The 18,556-nt window shown below is 42.9% G+C and overlaps 2 protein-coding genes across 2 annotated transcripts; one reads left to right on the forward strand and one right to left on the reverse strand.

Annotated features, from left to right (window-relative positions):
- Positions 1–724: 724 nt before the first annotated feature.
- osbpl11 (oxysterol binding protein-like 11) lies at positions 725–12,461 on the reverse strand. Its single transcript, XM_069675450.1, has 13 exons — positions 12,071–12,461; positions 11,689–11,757; positions 11,321–11,496; positions 10,966–11,045; positions 10,128–10,316; positions 8,598–8,796; positions 7,677–7,822; positions 7,339–7,479; positions 5,402–5,861; positions 5,139–5,325; positions 4,844–5,026; positions 4,606–4,759; positions 725–3,555 (listed from the first exon to the last, which is right to left on the reverse strand). The coding sequence occupies exons 1-13, from the start codon at positions 12,184–12,186 to the stop codon at positions 3,499–3,501; spliced, it is 2,157 nt and encodes a 718-aa protein (XP_069531551.1). The 5' UTR covers positions 12,187–12,461; the 3' UTR covers positions 725–3,498.
- Positions 12,462–13,380: 919 nt separating this feature from the next.
- On the forward strand, positions 13,381–18,348 carry LOC138603464 (glycerol-3-phosphate dehydrogenase [NAD(+)], cytoplasmic-like). The gene is made up of 8 exons (XM_069675255.1): positions 13,381–13,524; positions 13,956–14,133; positions 14,719–14,859; positions 15,027–15,165; positions 15,295–15,407; positions 16,299–16,532; positions 16,635–16,741; positions 17,849–18,348. Exons 1-8 carry the CDS (start codon positions 13,484–13,486, stop codon positions 17,943–17,945), a joined length of 1,050 nt encoding a protein of 349 aa, XP_069531356.1. The 5' UTR covers positions 13,381–13,483; the 3' UTR covers positions 17,946–18,348.
- Positions 18,349–18,556: the final 208 nt, after the last annotated feature.

Genomic DNA, 18,556 nt, shown 5'->3' on the forward strand with positions numbered 1-18,556 from the left:
AGTTGCAGTTGAAAAAGCTGCCAGCGGTAATCCGGCATAATGGGGAGTGGATCGAGGGCGGGCAGTGAAATTTGGGCACAAGTATAAAAAGAGCGGCTCTCACCTACGCACCAAAGAACCATTAAAAAGAACTGAAACGTTCGCTACCACTAACTAACACTAAATAAATGTGTCCCAGACCACCTCTGTATGCGTCCTGAATGTGTCCTGGGTGTGTTCACACTTGTGATCCGATCACGTAAACCACATGTTAATACCAAATATGAACACCCTCATAGAGACAGACTGCTATCACTACTTTCACCCTCACAACTACGGGCAGTTTTAGAGTCACCAGTGAAGCTAGCGAGCATGTCTTTGGACTGTGGGAGGAAGCCGGAGTACCCAGAGAGAACCCACGCCCCCGGAATTATTAACCAGGGACCTTCTAGCTGTGTGGCGACAGCACTAACCACTGCACCACCTTGCAGGCATCATTTGATTGCTGTTTTTCAAATGTAAAGAGCAGAAAAGAACAGGTGTAGATCCTAATAGTAAAAAGTTGCTAGAAAGTATAGCTCAGGTCCCGTACGGATGCCTCTCTTTTGACACCATCTTTAACCATCTCCTTCATTTGTCGTGGCTCACATTGAAAGCCCTCTACGTGTACGTTTCATTAAATACTTCAAATGTCACAAAGAGGAAGCAGTCAAACACGGAGAGAACACAACAGTTACAACTGACACACAATTTATTTGATTATTATCACACATGTCCATTTTCCTACATCGTCAGTGCATTTCAAAGGTCAGCAACATCAACCAGCAAGAATCCAAACCCAAGAAAGTAAGAGTGCTCGAGTCCTCCAACACGTAGCGCTGATTCTTTAAAGGAAAACACACCCGCACACAAAAAATGCATACGCCATCCGGGGAGATAACTGATAAGAAAATGCTGTTCTCCTTAGCGGAAGACACAAAGAGTTAGCATAAGGCACCGAGACGTGGAGGGATGAGTAGCTTATCAGTGGAAGAGGCGGACGTCCTCTTTTGGGATGCTTTGACATTGTGAGGTGAAAATGAAGCTAAAAGTGGAGAAAAATGAACTTTAAAAACCGGATATTTTAATCAAAAACTGCCTCTAAAAGTTGGAGAAATTGAAGCGCAACATAGGGGATAAAGACGCGTTCAAAGAAAATAATATTTATTCGCATTACAAAACAAGCAAATTTGGTTAAAAGCTTTTACAACAGACATTAATAAATGTAATCAACGCAGACACAGGAGGAGTATACTTGCTGCAATCAATGTGAGACTTCAGTATCATGCATGGAGAAATGTTAGCATCCACTGCAAAACCACAGAAGAAGTCAAATAAAAGGAGAAAGATGTGAATATTACGGGCTGCATTCACATTTGACTCGTTTGATAATTAAAATTTGGGTATTTGTCAGCTAGTCTATGACATGCCATTCAAGCAGTGTGACTTATCAGTACACTAATATCAATATAGCATCAAAGAACGATTAAATTAATCAGAATTTAGAGATAAGTTGCCTGATTTCATATCAATAAGTACATCTAAATGCGCACAACTGACATGATATTATCCAAATCAAGCTAATACTTTCATGCTTTTACTTTGAAAACCCAACTTCATAATTAATTCGACCCATTTTCTACATCGCAAACTTAGCCTGTGAAACGTAGAATAAACTACTCTCAGGCTCTGGAGAAGCTTCGTCAAGCCTGTAGCCATAGCTCTGATGATGTCATAGTGATGTCATCGGGGGAGGGAGTGGGGGGAGGGGCTCTTGATTCAGGCTTTAAGATTTAAAATCCAAAACTCAAAGCCTGTGTTACAAATTGGGGGTGTGGCATTTAAAATAGGTAGATGTAGAAACAAAAACGCTAGTGTTGCATTATGGGAAATGTAGGCTCTGCTGTATTTGGAGCTTATCCCAAACTACGACCTCAAATTTTTGATTTTGTGTCACCAGTGAGTTCACCTACTTAATTATAAAGACATTACTTAATTAAAGCTGGGGTACCACTTTAATTAATTTAATTATAGACGACAATTAAGGATGTAACTTTCTCGCTAAGAGGTAGAAGATTAATGTATTTAGTTTAATGTCTCTCTATATGAAGCTACATCCTCTAGGCGTAGCTAAGGTTAGCCTCCATTAGCTTAACATAAAGACTGGAAAGAGGAGGGGGAAGCTAGTCACTGCTCCCGGACAAGAAATAGTCCCTCTCTAAAACCACGATTTTTTTATTTCTACACTTCAGATTTTGAACGGATAAAATAAATAAAAGTATATCAATTTATTGAGGGAACTCGTGAAGTGCTAGTAAGCCAATTTTGCTACCACAAGAATGAGCAGAACGAGCCAGGCTAGCAGTTTCCCTTTGTTTCCAGTGTTTATGCTAAGCTATGCTAAGCTTCAAAACGATGGCAATCGTATTATTTTGTCTCATTTTAACCCTTTAAATTTGATTTGTTTTATTTATATTTTTAAAGATTAAAGTGCTTGCTACACGCTGTGAATATTATCAGTTATTATTACCCTTAGATGGTTAGAAACTTCTAGATGTGAGAGTATTGAGTGCATTTAAATGTACTTAACGACATGAGAAATAGCTTCAGTTTGAGTCGGGCAGCTGTTTTTGGGTTTTAAAGGCCCTGAAAATGTGTTTCTTTTTATGAGGAACAAGAATAAAGTTATGCAACTTATTTTTTTCATTAGATATTATTTTTCTCGAGGTTTGAAGTGGGCGTGGCTTAAATTGTCAGAGTCTTTCATGCACCAATCACGCTTAAGCAACATTTTGAATCGATATCTGATGACAGTTGGTTGTTTGGTTAAAACAGAAGCATACAGTCGTCATAAAGCCGTTAAAAAACTAGAACCCAAAACAAGCAAAGTACTTTGATTTGAAGGAACCTTTTTTCAGGCAGATGAAAATCCAGTCGAGCACACAAAACCCATTTCACAACAGTTTCACAGTATTAAATCTTCATCACATCAGGCAGTATTCCAATGATTACGCTTCCTTTATGTTGGATATCTTATATCAGGGCGAGACTCCTCGAAAGTCTCGTTAACTAAGTGAGATATGACGGCTTAAAAAACAGAAGAAGAACCGTATCCAGGTTGATCAGCAGAACCCAAACGTCGAGCGTCAGACTATCTTAAGGCGGTGTAAATAGAGTACCAGAACCTGTACAAGAACGTTATTGACATTGGATTATAAAAAAAAAAAAAAGAGATCAGCAGTACAAAAGCTTGTACTCGGAGGCTTCGTGAACATCATGAGCGAGATTCGAGAACACCCTCAGTCCTTCTCCCTGTGTTGCATTCGTCCGTTTGTCAGTGCAGGTCATGCTCTCCTTTCATAACCGTTAAACCACGCGTGTGCGCTTCCTCACACACACTCACACGCTCACACACTCACAGACACACACACATTCCTGAATCTACAATATCAACATCCAGAGATATACCGACTGAAGGAGCTAGGTTTTGAATGCAGAGTTTTTCCAAAGTGGTTTGTGATAGACCCAGCCTTCACCCTGGAGGAGAAGAAGAGACTTGTGTCAAGAGTTGTTTTTAAGGTGTGTTCAGACCAAAAGAGACCACAGTTACAGAAGCTAACACAAATGTACAAAATCATGCCGGAGGAGACGAATCAAAAGGTTTCCTGACGTCCTGAGATTGAAACAGAAACACCTGACCAAACCTCCTTTAAAAAACAAGCAATTTTAAAGTTATTTGCTAGCCGCCTTGCTAACAAAGTTAAATAACCATTAATTTCCATTTTTAATAAATCTTCATCATGATGTAGTAAATTCGGCATCTGTTTATTTCAATTAAACAACAGAGAAAAATAGCTTAAAGGGTCAGTTCGCTGATTTTCAACCTCAGTCCTATCATGCCATTATGGGGAGCTAATGCCATTATGGTAGGGGAAAAAAATGCAATTTGGCTCTATGCTATCCGCTTCTCCAATGAACCCTGGAAAACCTCCGCCAGACTACGTGTCACGCTCATCAGGCAGAGGCCAGAGAGCTCGCTAAACTGCACTTCCTCAATCGAGGACGCCCGCCTCCGATGTCATGTCTCGTTCAAAATCATCAGGTTTGAAATGCAGACTGCAGACCTGAAGATTTTGTACACGATCCACCGGTATGTTCTCGTCGTATTTCGGATTCTGTCCCGCTCTGAGCCATCGCCTGCAGCATCTCTCGCTGGGCCGTTCCTTTCAGAGCGAGGGGCGCAATGCATGCTGGGTGTTGTAGGAATGTAGAATGGGTGAAACCACGAGCTGTTTGTACAACTTTCTCCACTGCTATGGCGCCAATTTCAAATATTATTGCTTCTATAGATTACATAGAGCTTTGACTGACTGTGGCGAATTGCTCCTTTAAACTGAACGCCCTTATTTGGTGCAGACATCCTGAAACATAGCCTAGCAAAGCGGAGCCTGACCTCGCTAACAGGTCATCAAACTGGGCACTGTTTAGCCTCTTGTTCCTTTCACAAATGAGCTCCAACCTGATACTTGTTTGACATTTTTCTCGTCTGTTTTGATACGAGTCTTGTTGTTATGTCGACCTTCTCACCTCTCTGTCAAAGTATCTGGTCCTCCAAGCCGTTTCCGTCTCGGCGCGGTGCCTCTCCTCCGTCCTCTGCCTCTCCTCCAGAAGCCTCTTGTGCTCCGTCGCCTTCTCGATGTCCTTCTCCCGTAAGGACTCCGTCACGTGCTGCCACAGGCGCCTGACACGCAGCGGATAAATGTTTGAATATTTTACCTCACTTTACTTAAAAGTCGGAACAATAAACCGTGAACTTTGCTCTGACCTGGATTCAGTCGGGCCCTGCTTCTCGACCGGCCGGACGTTCTTCTTGGTGACGGGCAGCTTTGTGACGTCGACCACCTTCATCTCTCCGCTGGTGTACGCGAACTCTAGAACGCCGTTCCACTCGCCCTGCACGCGACACACTACTGCGTTGGTGGTGTTGTGCTTCACCTCAGCCGTTACCCTACATTTACAGTGAATACAAGGACAACATTTCAGGTCGTTTGCAGGTTATTCAAAGGTGTTATGTGTTTACTCTTAGACACAGACAACTCATACCCATGAGAGGGACTCACTTGTGTAATTTGCCTCCGTAAAACGGTTTCGTCTGGAAGGTGATGATGGCCGAGTAGCCCGACTTGGCGCAGTTGATGTTGACCTTGCCGCCCAGCTCCACCCAGGGGACGGTGAGGATGGAGCGGGCGTACGCACAAGGCAGCGTGAAAGTGTACTCTTCATCGTGCTCCAGCAGATACAGACAACCTGGAAGGATAAAGATGAAACATTAGTGAGACAGAGTTTCAGGAGGAAGGAAGGAAGCGATCCAAACACATCCTACCTTCCCCGATCATCGAGACTCCGATGGACATCCCCATGAACTTGCTCTTGGTCCACACATGCGTGTTCACACACATCCGCCTCTCCTGGCATTCAGCGTAGAAGCCCGACACAGGCGGGTGGTGGGACACCTGTTCCGCCACAAAGCGCACTTGGTAGGGGTCCTGCGAGTCGGCCGAGTCGGGGCTCCCCTGCGACGGCTCCTTCGGGGCCTCCGGTCGCTTGGGCACCTTCCAGGAGCAGTGGAAGGTCTCGCCGATGATGGGGTTGTAGGGCTTCTTGGCGATGGCGCCCTTGCGGCCCTCGTGGAAGGAGGTGAGGTAGTACTCCACAAAGCGGACCATGCGGTCCTCCGGGCTGCTGCCGTCCGTGATGGCCATGAAGAGGTCCGGGTGGGACATGAAGTCGGCGTACATCTCCAGGAGGGAGCGCTTCTCCAGGATGAAGGTGGGGAGGACCACCTGGAGGAGAAAGTAACGACATGTTGTGATGCGTTTCCACTTCATCTCCCATCAGTTAAAGAGCAGGTGAGGTTGTGACGATCACCGGACACGACTCAGAGGTCACAGAGCCTCAATCTAAGATACGCCGGTGGATCAATCAGATGGCCGCGATAAATCAGAAACCCAAGACGCGGCTATCCAAATACTGGAACAAACCGACACTGGAAGATAGAATGACTCTCAGGACTCTTGTTTTTAAAGTGTGTGTGTGCAGAGTTAGTAATTACACAGCAAGAAGTGCTTACTTCAGCCTGTAAGAGCAGAACAAAACAGAGCGAGGCTCATTAATTCAGGGTCGGGACACTTTTTCCATTCAGACAAATTAGATGCTTCTAGAAGCCTTAACTTCATGATTGCTATCATTCAGATTGTTTTTATTGCATAAAACAAGTACAGTGTTTAAATGGCCTTTGCCTAAATTTGATAGGACAGCTGAAGAGAAACAGGAAACATGGGGAAGACTGCGTTGAGGCTTTGCAATAAGTACTGTTCACTCCTCTGCCTTGCTAACAGGGTCGCGATCTGTCACAACATAAGTAAGAGTAACTCCTGTATTGTGATATTTATTAATTGCCCGATTCTTGCCAGTTAACACAAGCGAGGTGACTTTAACTCTTTAAAACCGATATTGCTTCATCTTATCCGGTATGAGTTTGAAATTAAAGGAGCAGTTCGCCCCTGTTAAAGTCAAGTCAGTCAAAGCTCTCTGTAATCGATAGAAGCAATCATATTTGAAATTGGCGCCATAGCTGTGGAGAAAGTTGTACAAACAGCTCGTGGTTTCACCCATTCTGCATTCCTACAACACCCAGCATGCATTGCGCCCCTCCCTCTGAAAGGAACGGCCCAGCGAGAGACGCTGGAGTGAAATACTACCATTTTCGCGTCAGGCAACAGCTCAGAGCGGGACAGAATCCGAAACACAAGAATATACCGGTGGATCGTCTAAAAAATCTTCAGGTCTGCAGTCTACATTTCATTCGGGCGTCATAGATTGAGGAAGTGTAGTTTAGCGAGCTCAAACTACGCAAAAAGCGTCATCTGGAAGAGGTTTTCCAGGGCCCATTGGAGAAGCGGATAGCGTCCTCATTGCATTTCATAATAGCATGATAGCACTGAGGTTGAAAATTGGCGAACTGGCCCTTTAAGTCAGAATTCCTTCTATTTTTCCAGGAAGCTTTCATGCGAGTATTACAGATAAAATCATTTAAATTGACGGTAAAAACAAACTGTTGGTGTCTTGTGGAAAACATGCATCTAATGAGATTTACATTTTTAATTAGCTTAACCTGGACCTATGTAAGAGGTGGTCCCAAGAAAATCTATTAAGTGAGGAACAAAGAAGAAAAAAATAGGAGGAAAGTTCATCAGGTGTTAATGATGGAGGATCGGGGGGGTTGCTTTGCTGCGTGGCAGTACAGGGAACTCGACCTACCCTTGTGAGGTCCATGCCCAGCTTCAGTTGGGACAGCAGGTGTAGGATGACGCTGCGCTCCTCCTCCACGGCACCCAGGTCCTCCTCCTTGTCTGTGAAGGAGTCCTCGGCCTCATCCTCGGCGTCGATGTCTTCCTGCTCCTGAGAGGGAGGGGAGAGTGATTTGTTCAGCGGCCTGCTCGAATGACTCGGCGGAGGTGGAAAGTAAGTGATTGTTTATGTTGATTTTTAAAGTTTTTAAAGAGCAATAAATAAAAGTTGAAATAATTAAGTCAACTTTTTTCCACTAAATTAAGCTGCTTCCTGGAGGAGAGCGCGTGCCGCTCCCTTGGTCTTACCCCAGAGAAGCTGCAGGACTCTGGGCTGCTGAGCTCCAGGTGGCTCCCCTCCAGCGCGCCCTCCCCCGTCGTGAAGCTGCCCAGGGAGCTGCTGCCGTTCTTCAGGATGTCGGGCAGCTTGGGCTCCAGCCACTCGATGGTGGGTCCTGCCATGGAACGGGGAGTGCACAGGTGCAGTTTTAGCGGTGCTCGTGGTACTATCCCCCCCTCCCAGGTGCACACACGCAGCCTTACACTCGGCCTACCATCCACCAAGAAACACCTGCTGCTTTGAGGCAGACGGCTTTTCCAAAAGAGTGTAACCCAAACCCTCCGACGAGGCAGGTATCAGGATACTCTGGCCCCGCCGACAGGAAACATCCCCGCCCTCTGATTGGCCGAACCCTCTCGGTGCGGCTTAGGCATTTTTTTATGCATGTGCGGAGGTGGGCAGACCTCATTCAAATTCACCTTGTGCGTCGTCGGAGAGCTTAATCTGATTGGCTGCCGCGATGAGGCTGCCCTAATGAAATATACATCGAGTAATGAGATCTGCGGCGGAAAAGTGGGACATTACCTGGATGATTCTGTTCAAACGATCCAGAGTAGGAAAGGTCGGGAAAATTAGACACTTTGGGTGAAAACTGTCGCTAATGTTTTTATATATGAAGCTAATTTAAAGCTGCAACCTGTCGCCAAAGTGTAGCTACTGTTTATTTCAACCATGTGAGATCTCATTACCTTCGAGACAGGTGGTAAGAATAGGAACAGTTCCTTATCAATAATGCAAAATAATTCCACTGTCCAGCCAACGCTAACTGTTAGATTGAGCGCAGGCCTGCATGTGCAAGGCTATGATTTGTCTTGCAGCTTGTTTGTAAAGCAAACACGCTGCAGACAGCATATTCACACACACACACACACACACACACGACGACTGACCTCCCAGGGAGCCTCTCTGCCGGGCCACCTGCTGCAGGTGCAGGATGTGCAGGCACTCGTTCAGGCAGTTCATGGTGGCCATGGAGGTGGCTTTGAGCATCAGGAAGTCCTGGTCTAAAGGGGAGAGGCCCGGGGCTGGGGGCAGGCCCTCGATGCTCTGGATCAGGTCTCGGTGCTGGCCTTGGGCCTGGGTCATCATCTGGAGGGAGGATTTAGAGGACAGATTGATCAGCCTCTTTGCAGCTTGTTGAAGTTACATTAGATCTTTTAACCTGGGTTCTTTTTTAATGTATACACAACATTGATGCTTTTTTAATGATGCCTTCAAATACCCCTTAGCTTACAGCAATAATGGGACAAATATTTTGCTTTAAGGAAGCTAAGAGGAACAAAACGAACAGCAGGATTTATCCAAACTGTGCTGCTGAAGTCAGTGAACGCTGAAGTAAAGGCAACAGCTCCCTCTGGTGCACAACCTGCGTCACTCAAATGTGTCGAAGTGAAGCTGAGAGCTTAAATATTTTACATGTACTGTGTACACGTCACTCTTTGTTTCAACAGTCCGCAAAAAAGACGAGCACCACCTGAGATATCTTAAGAAAAGTGAAGTCTGTGCTATCCGCTGCACTTCCTGACACAAACAGCCGACATACAACGTAAGCTTTTGTGTGTTCGGTGGACAGAACACACCGTCGGCACCGCCCCCGCTCCGTTTCAACATGTTCCTCCGTGCACGGACATAACGGTGCCGTACTTGTTTCCATTTAGTTTTGCAGGTTTCTAAAACAGAACTTATCTGTCTCCGGCTGTTTGACAGGCATGTTTGTCGCTCTGCAGTGGCACAATGACACATCGTACAGATTATGGACTTGGTTTATCAGCTTGTCTTCAAAACTTTCTGCCACTGTTGTCCCTGCTGCTGTGTTGACCCTCTCACATCCCTTCTGTCTCTACACTGGCCTTACTGCATCTCACGTACACGTAGTAATTTTTGAGGACGTGCACAGTCGATGTTTCAGCCATCATGCACGTGCAAACGTGTAGTTAAAAGCAAGTCCGGCTTTACTCTTGATAAGAACCTCAAACAACCCCACCTAAAAAAATCCGAACTATCCCTTTAATGTTATTTTGCAGCATCTACTTTAAACAGCAAATTATGTTAAACTTTTATAAATACAATTTCATCCTGTCGAGTGCATCCTGATTGAATAAATCTGAGCCCTTAAGTTTGTCCTTGTGTTCCCTCTTTGAAATTGAGTGCATCTCCAACGACAGGGGTGGGAAGTGTTGTTGCTCAGCTCTCCACCACAGCAGGATTTTGGGGCAATTTCCCCGTGATGGATTAAAATCTAACATTTTGATTGGATTCTCTGCAGATTTTCTTGCATTCACTTTTCACCCACATTTCTGCCAAACAGCAGACTCGGCGGATTGTGCTCAATTTAATCACTGCTTGTGTGTGCATGTCCTCTGTGAGATGATGTTAGCTAAAATATAACACACTAGAAATGTGTCTCCGGCTTGCCGTACCTCTCTGGCGTCCAGCAGGTGGTCTGGCAGCAGGGACCTCTTGCTGGAGTAGAGCGACGAGCCCTTCTGCGCCTGCGACCAGCCGAATAAGGAGTTGGGGTTTTGGCTGGGCCGGCGCATGGACATCGGCGAGCTGCCGCTGCCTTGGGACGCCATGGAGTAGCTCCGGGACTTGGGTGGGGGGTTACTCTGGACAATATGAAATGATAGCGGTGGTTAGAATACAAGTTTATGTGCAGGGTTTTTTTAGGTGACTGATTTGTACTTCTAGAGCGGATATATCTTGCATGCACCTCCTAAAAAGAAAGCTTAACATGTTTTTTAATCTGCAATAAAGGTCAATTTAAATGTGTGCATAAGCTATAACACCCTTTTTGTCTCTTAAATAACAGCTAAAATCAGAGCCTCTGAAACGTCTCTGTTTTTACTTCTCATGTATCTCAAGACCTTTTAAATAGTACAAAGGCAGCCTGCAGATCAATATCTAATCAATACCAGTGATTACAGTGCTTACACACAGAGTAAAACCTGATACATATTGACATAAACATTAATACTTTAGAGCTTAACAGACGTCTTCCCTGCCTCCTGCCGACTGTGTTAAACTGCTTCTTGGCACAGGATGGAGGAAACAGGAAACTGAAGACTGTCCTGCTCACATCCGCTCCAACATGCTTGATTTAATCACTGAACTGTTACTGTTACTGTTAAAACAAGATCAGACTGAAAAGGGAATAAAAGATATTTGCATATTTGCGTGCACGAACAAGAGAGCTGTGTGTGATCTTGGCAAACATCAATATTTGCTCGTATGCACGCCAAGCGCGCCGCATCCTACCTTCCCCATGGCCTCTGTGTGGTGCTGCGTGCAGATCTGCAGCCTGCTCACCCAGTGCTGCCTCTCTTTGGCATCAGTGGCTGAGAGACAAGAAAGGAATAAACCCTGTTACGGTCACTCTAGGATGATCTAACTCAGCATCGATTCCCGTATGCTTCTGCCTCACCCAGCAGCGGATAATGGAAAACATCCAGATCAATACTGTATGAACCTGATGGATGATGATGAGAGAGGGCCAGGAGGTAAAAATGGATATGACAAGCTCAGACGGGAGCGTGCTACCTTACTATAAAGGGCTGAAACAACAAACTAGCATGATGAGGGATGACTAGATTCAACTAAATTAGGTACCCACCCCTGAGCTTGTACTGCTCCCCACTGATAGCGTTGACAGTGAAGGTGTGCGAGTCCTCATCGCTGGGGGAGATGACAGCCCCAGCCAGGGGGAGCATGCCGCGTGGCTTCTGTGGCCGCGACTGCTCATTGACAAAATACTCCAGCAAACCTGCCTCATTATTTAAGACAAAGAACCTGAAATAGAAAAAAAACAGCCACTTACTCCTCTTAGAAACCACCATGGCATTACTTGGATTGGATTAGGCTGGATTACGGACTTGGCTGGATTGCGGACTTGGCCGATGGGAGTCCCTTGTTCTTAAACCGTGATTGGGACACCAGTCAATTTAGGTTGCCATTTTAACACACACATGTATATAAACTCACCTGTACTGCCACCCCGTTACAAGGTTGGTGTATTTCATCAAGTAGCCATCAATATTCTCCATGTGATCACTGGCAGGACAGATAATGAAGCAACAGGAGATAAAGAACACTTGTTAAAAGACTTTTACACACCCATATCACTCAATGGTGAATGCACAAGTCAATCACAGTGTTACCTAATGAAAGGAAAATATGATGTAACCATAACCTGTCTCATTACAGAGGAAATATAATTAACTGAAGAGCAATAATGTAAAAAAACAGCCATGCATATATGACAATTATTCTGCCTGTGACTGATTGGCTATGTAAACAATCACACGCCGTAAATCAGGAAATTAGCTTTAATACAGAAGCGTTAGCGTGATAAATAGACACCCACCTGTACTGCCAGCTTTTGGCACTTGCTCTCCCCGAGCTGGGGGTCCTATTCTGGGGAAATACATCCAGCTTTCCTTCGCTTTCCGTGATTCGTATCGCCGTTGTTTCCCCTTGCATAGTCACTAGAAACGACGCCTCCTCTTGGACGCTATCTCAGCTTGCTAGCGTTAAGCTAACCTGTCAAGCTAGCTAAGCTAAGTCACCACAGATTTGATGAAGTGCACGAGCCCCTCTTATAACACAAAGCGAAGCTGTCGGTTCATCGCTTTTCGAAACAAACCACGCATCCAAAACAGGTTGGACTGTTAACTGGCAATGTATAACGAATGATAAAACATTGTCTATTCTGTCAATACAGGGAGTAGTCAGATAGCCTGTGCCTACTAGCTCGCCTGATATTTACTGCTTTGGCAGGAAAAGAGTCATGTGACCAGCTGACAAGCGCTAACTTCCGTGTTCGGTTAAATTAAATACAAAACATAATAAATAGATAAATTCATATATATTCTACACAGTACCTACAAAAAAGGAAAGAAATTATACAAATTTACAGTGGGAGAAAATGCAAAAGTTTCACTAAATCCAAACCGGAAGTTGAGCATTTGTTTTTACTTATACGTATATTTACACATACTTTGATATACTAATGCTAATATATTCAAATCTAATTAATGGAGGTGATTGTATAATTTTTATTTTTAGAAAATTAAATTAAATTAAATGAGCTTGCAAAAGCAATATTATTTAGGTTTTTTAACTGTAGTTAATGAATTTACTGACAATTTCCGTTACTTTTATTGCTAATACCGTTACGACTATTTTCGCTCAATAATCATAATAATCTTTTTTTTTTTTTTTTTTTTACATATGATAAGTTGTCCGCAGTTTTTGTAAGCGTTTATTATTGTGTTTTGGCCATGTGATGGATATATCACTGCTACATTCCTATGCTACATTCCTATGCTTCATTCTTCCTTTTGTTTTGAAAAAACAACATCCTAACCGGAAGTGTCAGTTGTTGTGTTATTCGGCTTGAGGTTTGTTACTCGGGGCAAGTTCCTACATATTCGGTAAACAGATAATAAATGACTACTCAAACGTTAATAAATTGTACATTAGGTTCTCCTCTCTTCTTTGTATACTACCAGTATATATTCCGCTTTATAAATTAAATCTAGTACTGAATTGTAACCCTTTTTATACGTGTAACATGTTGCAAGTATAACGGTGTATTAAGACGGCTGGTCTGAATTTTACATATGAAAAGCCAAGAGGAGTATCCGTGACCAGCGATGGGAGGGGTGAATCGCTCGTAGAAAATTATAGGGCGTATGAGGAAGTTAAAATATTCTGGTGGGAAAAAAAAGAACAGAGTCTTCAATTCGGCCGAATAGTAGATTTTACCACTTTGAAAATGCCTGCAAAGAAAGTCTGCATCGTTGGATCTGGAAACTGGTAAGTTATCCACGTCTTTTTTTACATGCATACATTTAACATCTTTAAGAAACAAACCCGCTATTTCAGTTCTTAGTGGCGAAACGCTTTCAGTAATTTAACGCGGATTCGGAATAAAGCAGATTTAGATCCAGTGTGTAATCCGTGCAATATCTTTAAGCTGTATTATTTATTGAATTGAAAAAGATGCTGTGGCTTAAGACCGCTTCCCTTTTGACAGCAGATCACATTTTGTACCAAACTGGAAGATTACGCTACAAGCTGCAACATGAACAAGCTTGTCTATACAGCGTGCATGCAAAATGTTCTTTCACATGATTTTCAAAATAAAATGCTTGCTTTTGAGGCATGGTGTCTGAATGTGCTGTTTTTAGTGCTTTTTGAAATGAATGAATTGTTATGAACTGCTTATGCTCTCTACTTCCTTCCAGGGGCTCCTCTATAGCCAAAATAATCGGGCGCAATGTCAAAGCCTCCAACCGCTTCGACCCAATGGTGAACATGTGGGTGTATGAGGAAATGATCGATGGGAAGAAGCTCACAGAGATCATTAATACAGAGCATGAAAATGTCAAATATCTGCCGGGTCACAAGCTGCCCAGGAATGTGGTAAGTCTCGATAATGACACGCAACATCTTGGATCAAAGGGTTATGTAATTCACTGCAATCTTGCAGTCCAACGAGACAGTACACTGATAAGATCACTGAACTTTGACTCAGATGTCTTGTATGTAACATTTGCAAGATCAAATGCAACAGGAAAGAGGCATTCAATGACTGGAAATACTGTGGGAAATAGCGTTTATGCTTTTTTTTTTTTGCTGTTTAGCTGCATATTTTTATAGAAATTAAAGTTGTCTTCCAGTATTTAACAAATACTTTAACAAGCAATTTCAAAATAAGACGGAATTTGTTAATTTTTTGTTCCTTTTTTTTTAAATTGTAGCTGATTTTTTGCAAATAGGTTTTTGTAATTGTTACGGATGTTTGTTACTTTTATCTGATCTTCATTTGCTAAGAATGATTATGAAAAATAAATTATATGGGGCTGAATATGGTACATCCTAAGGGTTAGAAACATAGGGGAAAGTTCCTGACTGACCTCATAGCCATATTTAAACTCAGCCTGTTTATAGACACATCCCATGCTCCACATATTGGTGCTTTTTTAAGGACTGACTTTGCCTCACTAGGTTGCAGTTCCAGAAATCACAGAGGCGGTCAAAGGAGCAAAGATCCTCATCTTCGTAATCCCGCACCAGTTCATCAGCAATCTGTGCGACCAGATTAAACCTCACATCACCGAGGGAACCATCGGAATATCGCTCATCAAAGTAAGAGTCTGTCTTTGTCCTCTGTTTTTTATTTCCTGCTGGCGAAAAGAGGAAACATTCAGTCACATGCTTCAGATTTTTCTGTGGTTTGTAGTTGGGCAATACACAGAGAAGCACTCCAATGAAACAAGACATTATCTCTTATTATGAATGTTCTGTTCATTCAGGGAATCGATGAGGGACCAGATGGACTAAAGCTCATCTCAGACATCATCAGGGAGAAACTGGAGATAGAAGTCAGCGTCCTCATGGGGGCCAACATCGCCAGCGAGGTGGCCGATGAGAAGTTCTGCGAAACCACAATCGGTTAGGCTACGAAACATGCATGCAAGGGGGTGCAAGACTGAAAAGAGGATGCTGTGGGGTGGTCAGACAACACCAAAGAACACCGTCTCACTTCCTCTGTTTCTTTTTCTTTAACTGAATTTAATACAGGAGCGAAAAACGAGGCAAACGGCGTCATCTTCAAAGAGCTGCTGCAAACTCCCAACTTTCGCATCACTGTCGTTCAAGAGAGCGATACAGTGGAGCTGTGTGGAGCTCTAAAGGTAAAGCCATATATATTTTAATATTAAAGGGGATGTTTGGTATTTTTACTGGTACTTATAGGTACTAAAGTTTTCTAATTGCTCCAGCGCATTGCTTCAGGTAGCAGCCACAAAACAGGCTGTAATTGCGACAACATAATCCCTTCAAGCGACTACACCTGATCACAGTAGGTCCTCTAAAAGTGCTTGTTTTTGCCACTGACAGACTCAGATTGTTAACCTAAGTGTTAAAAAGATTACGAAAGGATCCCTACAGAGAAAGAGCTTTTTGTTCAAAAGTAAGATGCTTTTTTGACACCAGAAGCAGCCGTTACATCACTCTCTCTAAAGACACCAGACTCCATTGACAAAAGTGTAATTTTACCTTTAAGAACAACAGAGTTGCTGTTTTACAGCTGCATCTTTCGTTCTAGGTTCATTCATTCTATAAACAATGTGTTGGATCCTAACTAACCATTTATGACACCAAAGTCACACAATAACACAAATAAACTATTAAATCAAGGCAGCAGAAGTCCAGCAATTCCTGTGAGTTGCTCGGTAAAGTGAGTTGTTTTTATGAATGGAGTCTGGTGGCTGGTGAAAAAAGTGTCCTTTCCTTAATAAAAAAGGGTCTATCTATGTGGGGGTTCTGTCCATAATGTTGTCAGAGTCTTAAAAGAACAATCTGAGTCTGTCAGTGACAAAAACAAGTACTTTTAGTGGACGTACTTTGGATAATATTTCAGCCATTACAGCCTGATTTGCCTTTACATCAGTTTTATACCAGCTGCTTTTTGAACACCAGTTTGTAAAAATAGTGCCCAGGAAAAATAACACTGAAATCTCCATGTAATAATTCTTATTAAATACAATCAAAAACAAATTTAACTTTAATTTACGTTGTACCAGAACATCGTGGCAGTGGGTGCTGGATTCTGTGACGGCCTCGGTTTCGGCGACAACACCAAAGCGGCGGTGATCCGGCTGGGTCTGATGGAGATGGTCGCTTTCGCTAAGCTGTTCTGCAAAGGCCCAGTGACCTCTGACACTTTCCTGGAAAGCTGCGGCGTGGCCGACCTCGTCACAACCTGCTACGGGGGACGGAACCGCAAAGTCGCAGAGGCATTCGCCAGAACGTCGAAGGTGAGCCCGACAGCAGGGGCCGTTGTTAGTCTTACCCTTTAACTGTTATATCAGATATATGATCAGGAAAGGATTATTAATTCTGTGTGTCTTTTTCTGCAGTCGATTGTGGAGCTGGAGGCAGAGATGCTAAACGGCCAGAAGCTGCAGGGTCCACAGACCTCGGCTGAAATCTACAAGATCCTCCAAAAGAGGGACATGGTCAACAAGTGAGTTCATTTTAAGTATTAAATCTCTTCGACACTGTAATCTAGTCTTTTTGGCCCTCAAATGATATTAAATAAAGATCAACTGCATCAAAAACCCACATAAATCTAAAAGGGCTGGACGATTGATGATTGATTTAGGTCTGCTGGGTAAATATGTCCATCTTTTATCAACTTATAAAAAGGTAAACCACAAAATTCTGCACTTATTTAATACAACAGCGTTTATGCAAAGTTTATTTTTGCAATGTTTATTGTGGATATCCATCGATCTTGACAGTAAATGTAGTCAACTGAAGCAATAAATTCTGCGTCCTGGTGCTAAAATCAGCGGGAAACTGAGTTCTTCTACTGGAGGACTTGTGCTGGCGTTGACTACATGTCCCAGGATGCAATAGGGCACGAGCAGCTGCAGATTTAGCCTCGCTCTGCTGCATTCTTATTTTGGGATTAAATTTTTGCTGTTTGTAGCGTCATTTTGCAGCTTTTTTGCAGCACAAGCGAAGGAGGAAACTATAAAAACAAGCTGAAATATTTTGTAGTTTTTGGTGGTGCTGAAAGAACTACAAATTTTTAAAGTGCTCCTTTAACTTGGATAAATAGGGATACTTCTTTATAAACATGTCTTAAAAAATGCATTACACCATCATCACTAACTATGAATTTGTAAACATTGAATTGAATGACGACCTCTGTAAAAGTTTCTATCAAAAACAGGCGTCATAAAAGTTAACGTTATGGCAAAAGAGCTGCTTTAGCTTGTACAAATGTGCCTAATAAAGTGTAAATACTAAAGCTTGCCCTTAGATATATGATCATTACCCACTATAATACGTTTATTTAATGAGTTTCTCAACTTTTTAACAATTAATTTAACAACATAACACATTCTAAATTAAAGTAATAAGAATGAAATCATCTGCATGCCTTTATATAACAGCCGTGCTCCTCTCACACAGGTGTTTCTCGTTATGCTGCCTGATTAGACCTCTGAATCAGCTCTTATTATAATTAATTATATGCACCTGTGCCTCATATTGCTTTTTATAAATATGGTTGAAAGGTCATAAAACACCCTGTAAAACTGACTCTGAATGTTTTGTTCTACAGGTTTCCATTGTTTTCCGCGGTCTACCAGATCTGCTTCGAGGGCAAAGAGGTGAAAGAGTTCATCACCTGTCTGCAGAACCACCCTGAGCACATATGACGGGCCCCAGACATACCCGCTGCTGCTCCTTCAATAGCAGTTTACAGCCACTAGAGGGGGCAAGAGATTCATCTCGCAGAGACGCACAATGCAACAGAAATACACTCCAACAAAGTGCACTTTTACTTTTTATGTTTGAGACATTTCACAAAGGAGCATTTATATTTTTTTAGCTTTAAAAACAACTTCTTAAAATTGATTATACTTTTATTTTGTTAAATTTCCTGTAATATAATACGGCTCTTTAAATAATGAATATTTGTACTTAATTAGCTGTAGAACTACATTATTTTAAACAGCAGCAGGCTCCTTGTAACTCTGATTTACTTTCACTACATGACAGGAAGTTTACAATCTCAAAATTCAAACTTTTTATCTTTGTGAAGAGTTGTTTTCTCAATAAACTCAATTCATATTAACAAACCTTTTATCCTTGCCCAAATCAGTCGGGTCGTGACAGCCTCAAACTGATTCCCACGAGGGCCGCGGTAACTCGGTATGAGAAAGCGGATTAAGGAACAAACAGCGTCCTTGTCCGTCCGTCTCGACCGTGTTACAGGTCAGACTGGTGAAACCTTTGATAGTCTCCCTTGACTGTCTGTCTACCTCTA

This window comes from Semicossyphus pulcher, unplaced genomic scaffold (assembly GCF_022749685.1).
Source record: "Semicossyphus pulcher isolate SPU_LCO1_2020_fin unplaced genomic scaffold, fSemPul1.0.p SCAF_24, whole genome shotgun sequence".
Taxonomy (NCBI): domain Eukaryota; kingdom Metazoa; phylum Chordata; class Actinopteri; order Labriformes; family Labridae; genus Semicossyphus; species Semicossyphus pulcher.

Bases quoted from the DNA above. Each gene is read 5' to 3' on its own strand.
- osbpl11 (XM_069675450.1), bottom strand. From the start codon at position 12,186: ATGCAAGGGGAAACAACGGCGATACGAATCACGGAAAGCGAAGGAAAG. The intron at 11,758-12,070 runs GTGGGTGTCTAT...CTGTCCTGCCAG, and splicing joins GCCAAAAGCTGGCAGTACAG to TGATCACATGGAGAATATTG. The intron at 5,027-5,138 runs GTGAGTCCCTCT...CTGTAAATGTAG, and splicing joins TACGGAGGCAAATTACACAA to GGTAACGGCTGAGGTGAAGC.
- LOC138603464 (XM_069675255.1), top strand. From the start codon at position 13,484: ATGCCTGCAAAGAAAGTCTGCATCGTTGGATCTGGAAACTG. The intron at 13,525-13,955 runs GTAAGTTATCCA...ACTTCCTTCCAG, and splicing joins ATCGTTGGATCTGGAAACTG to GGGCTCCTCTATAGCCAAAA. The intron at 16,742-17,848 runs GTGAGTTCATTT...TTTGTTCTACAG, and splicing joins AAGAGGGACATGGTCAACAA to GTTTCCATTGTTTTCCGCGG.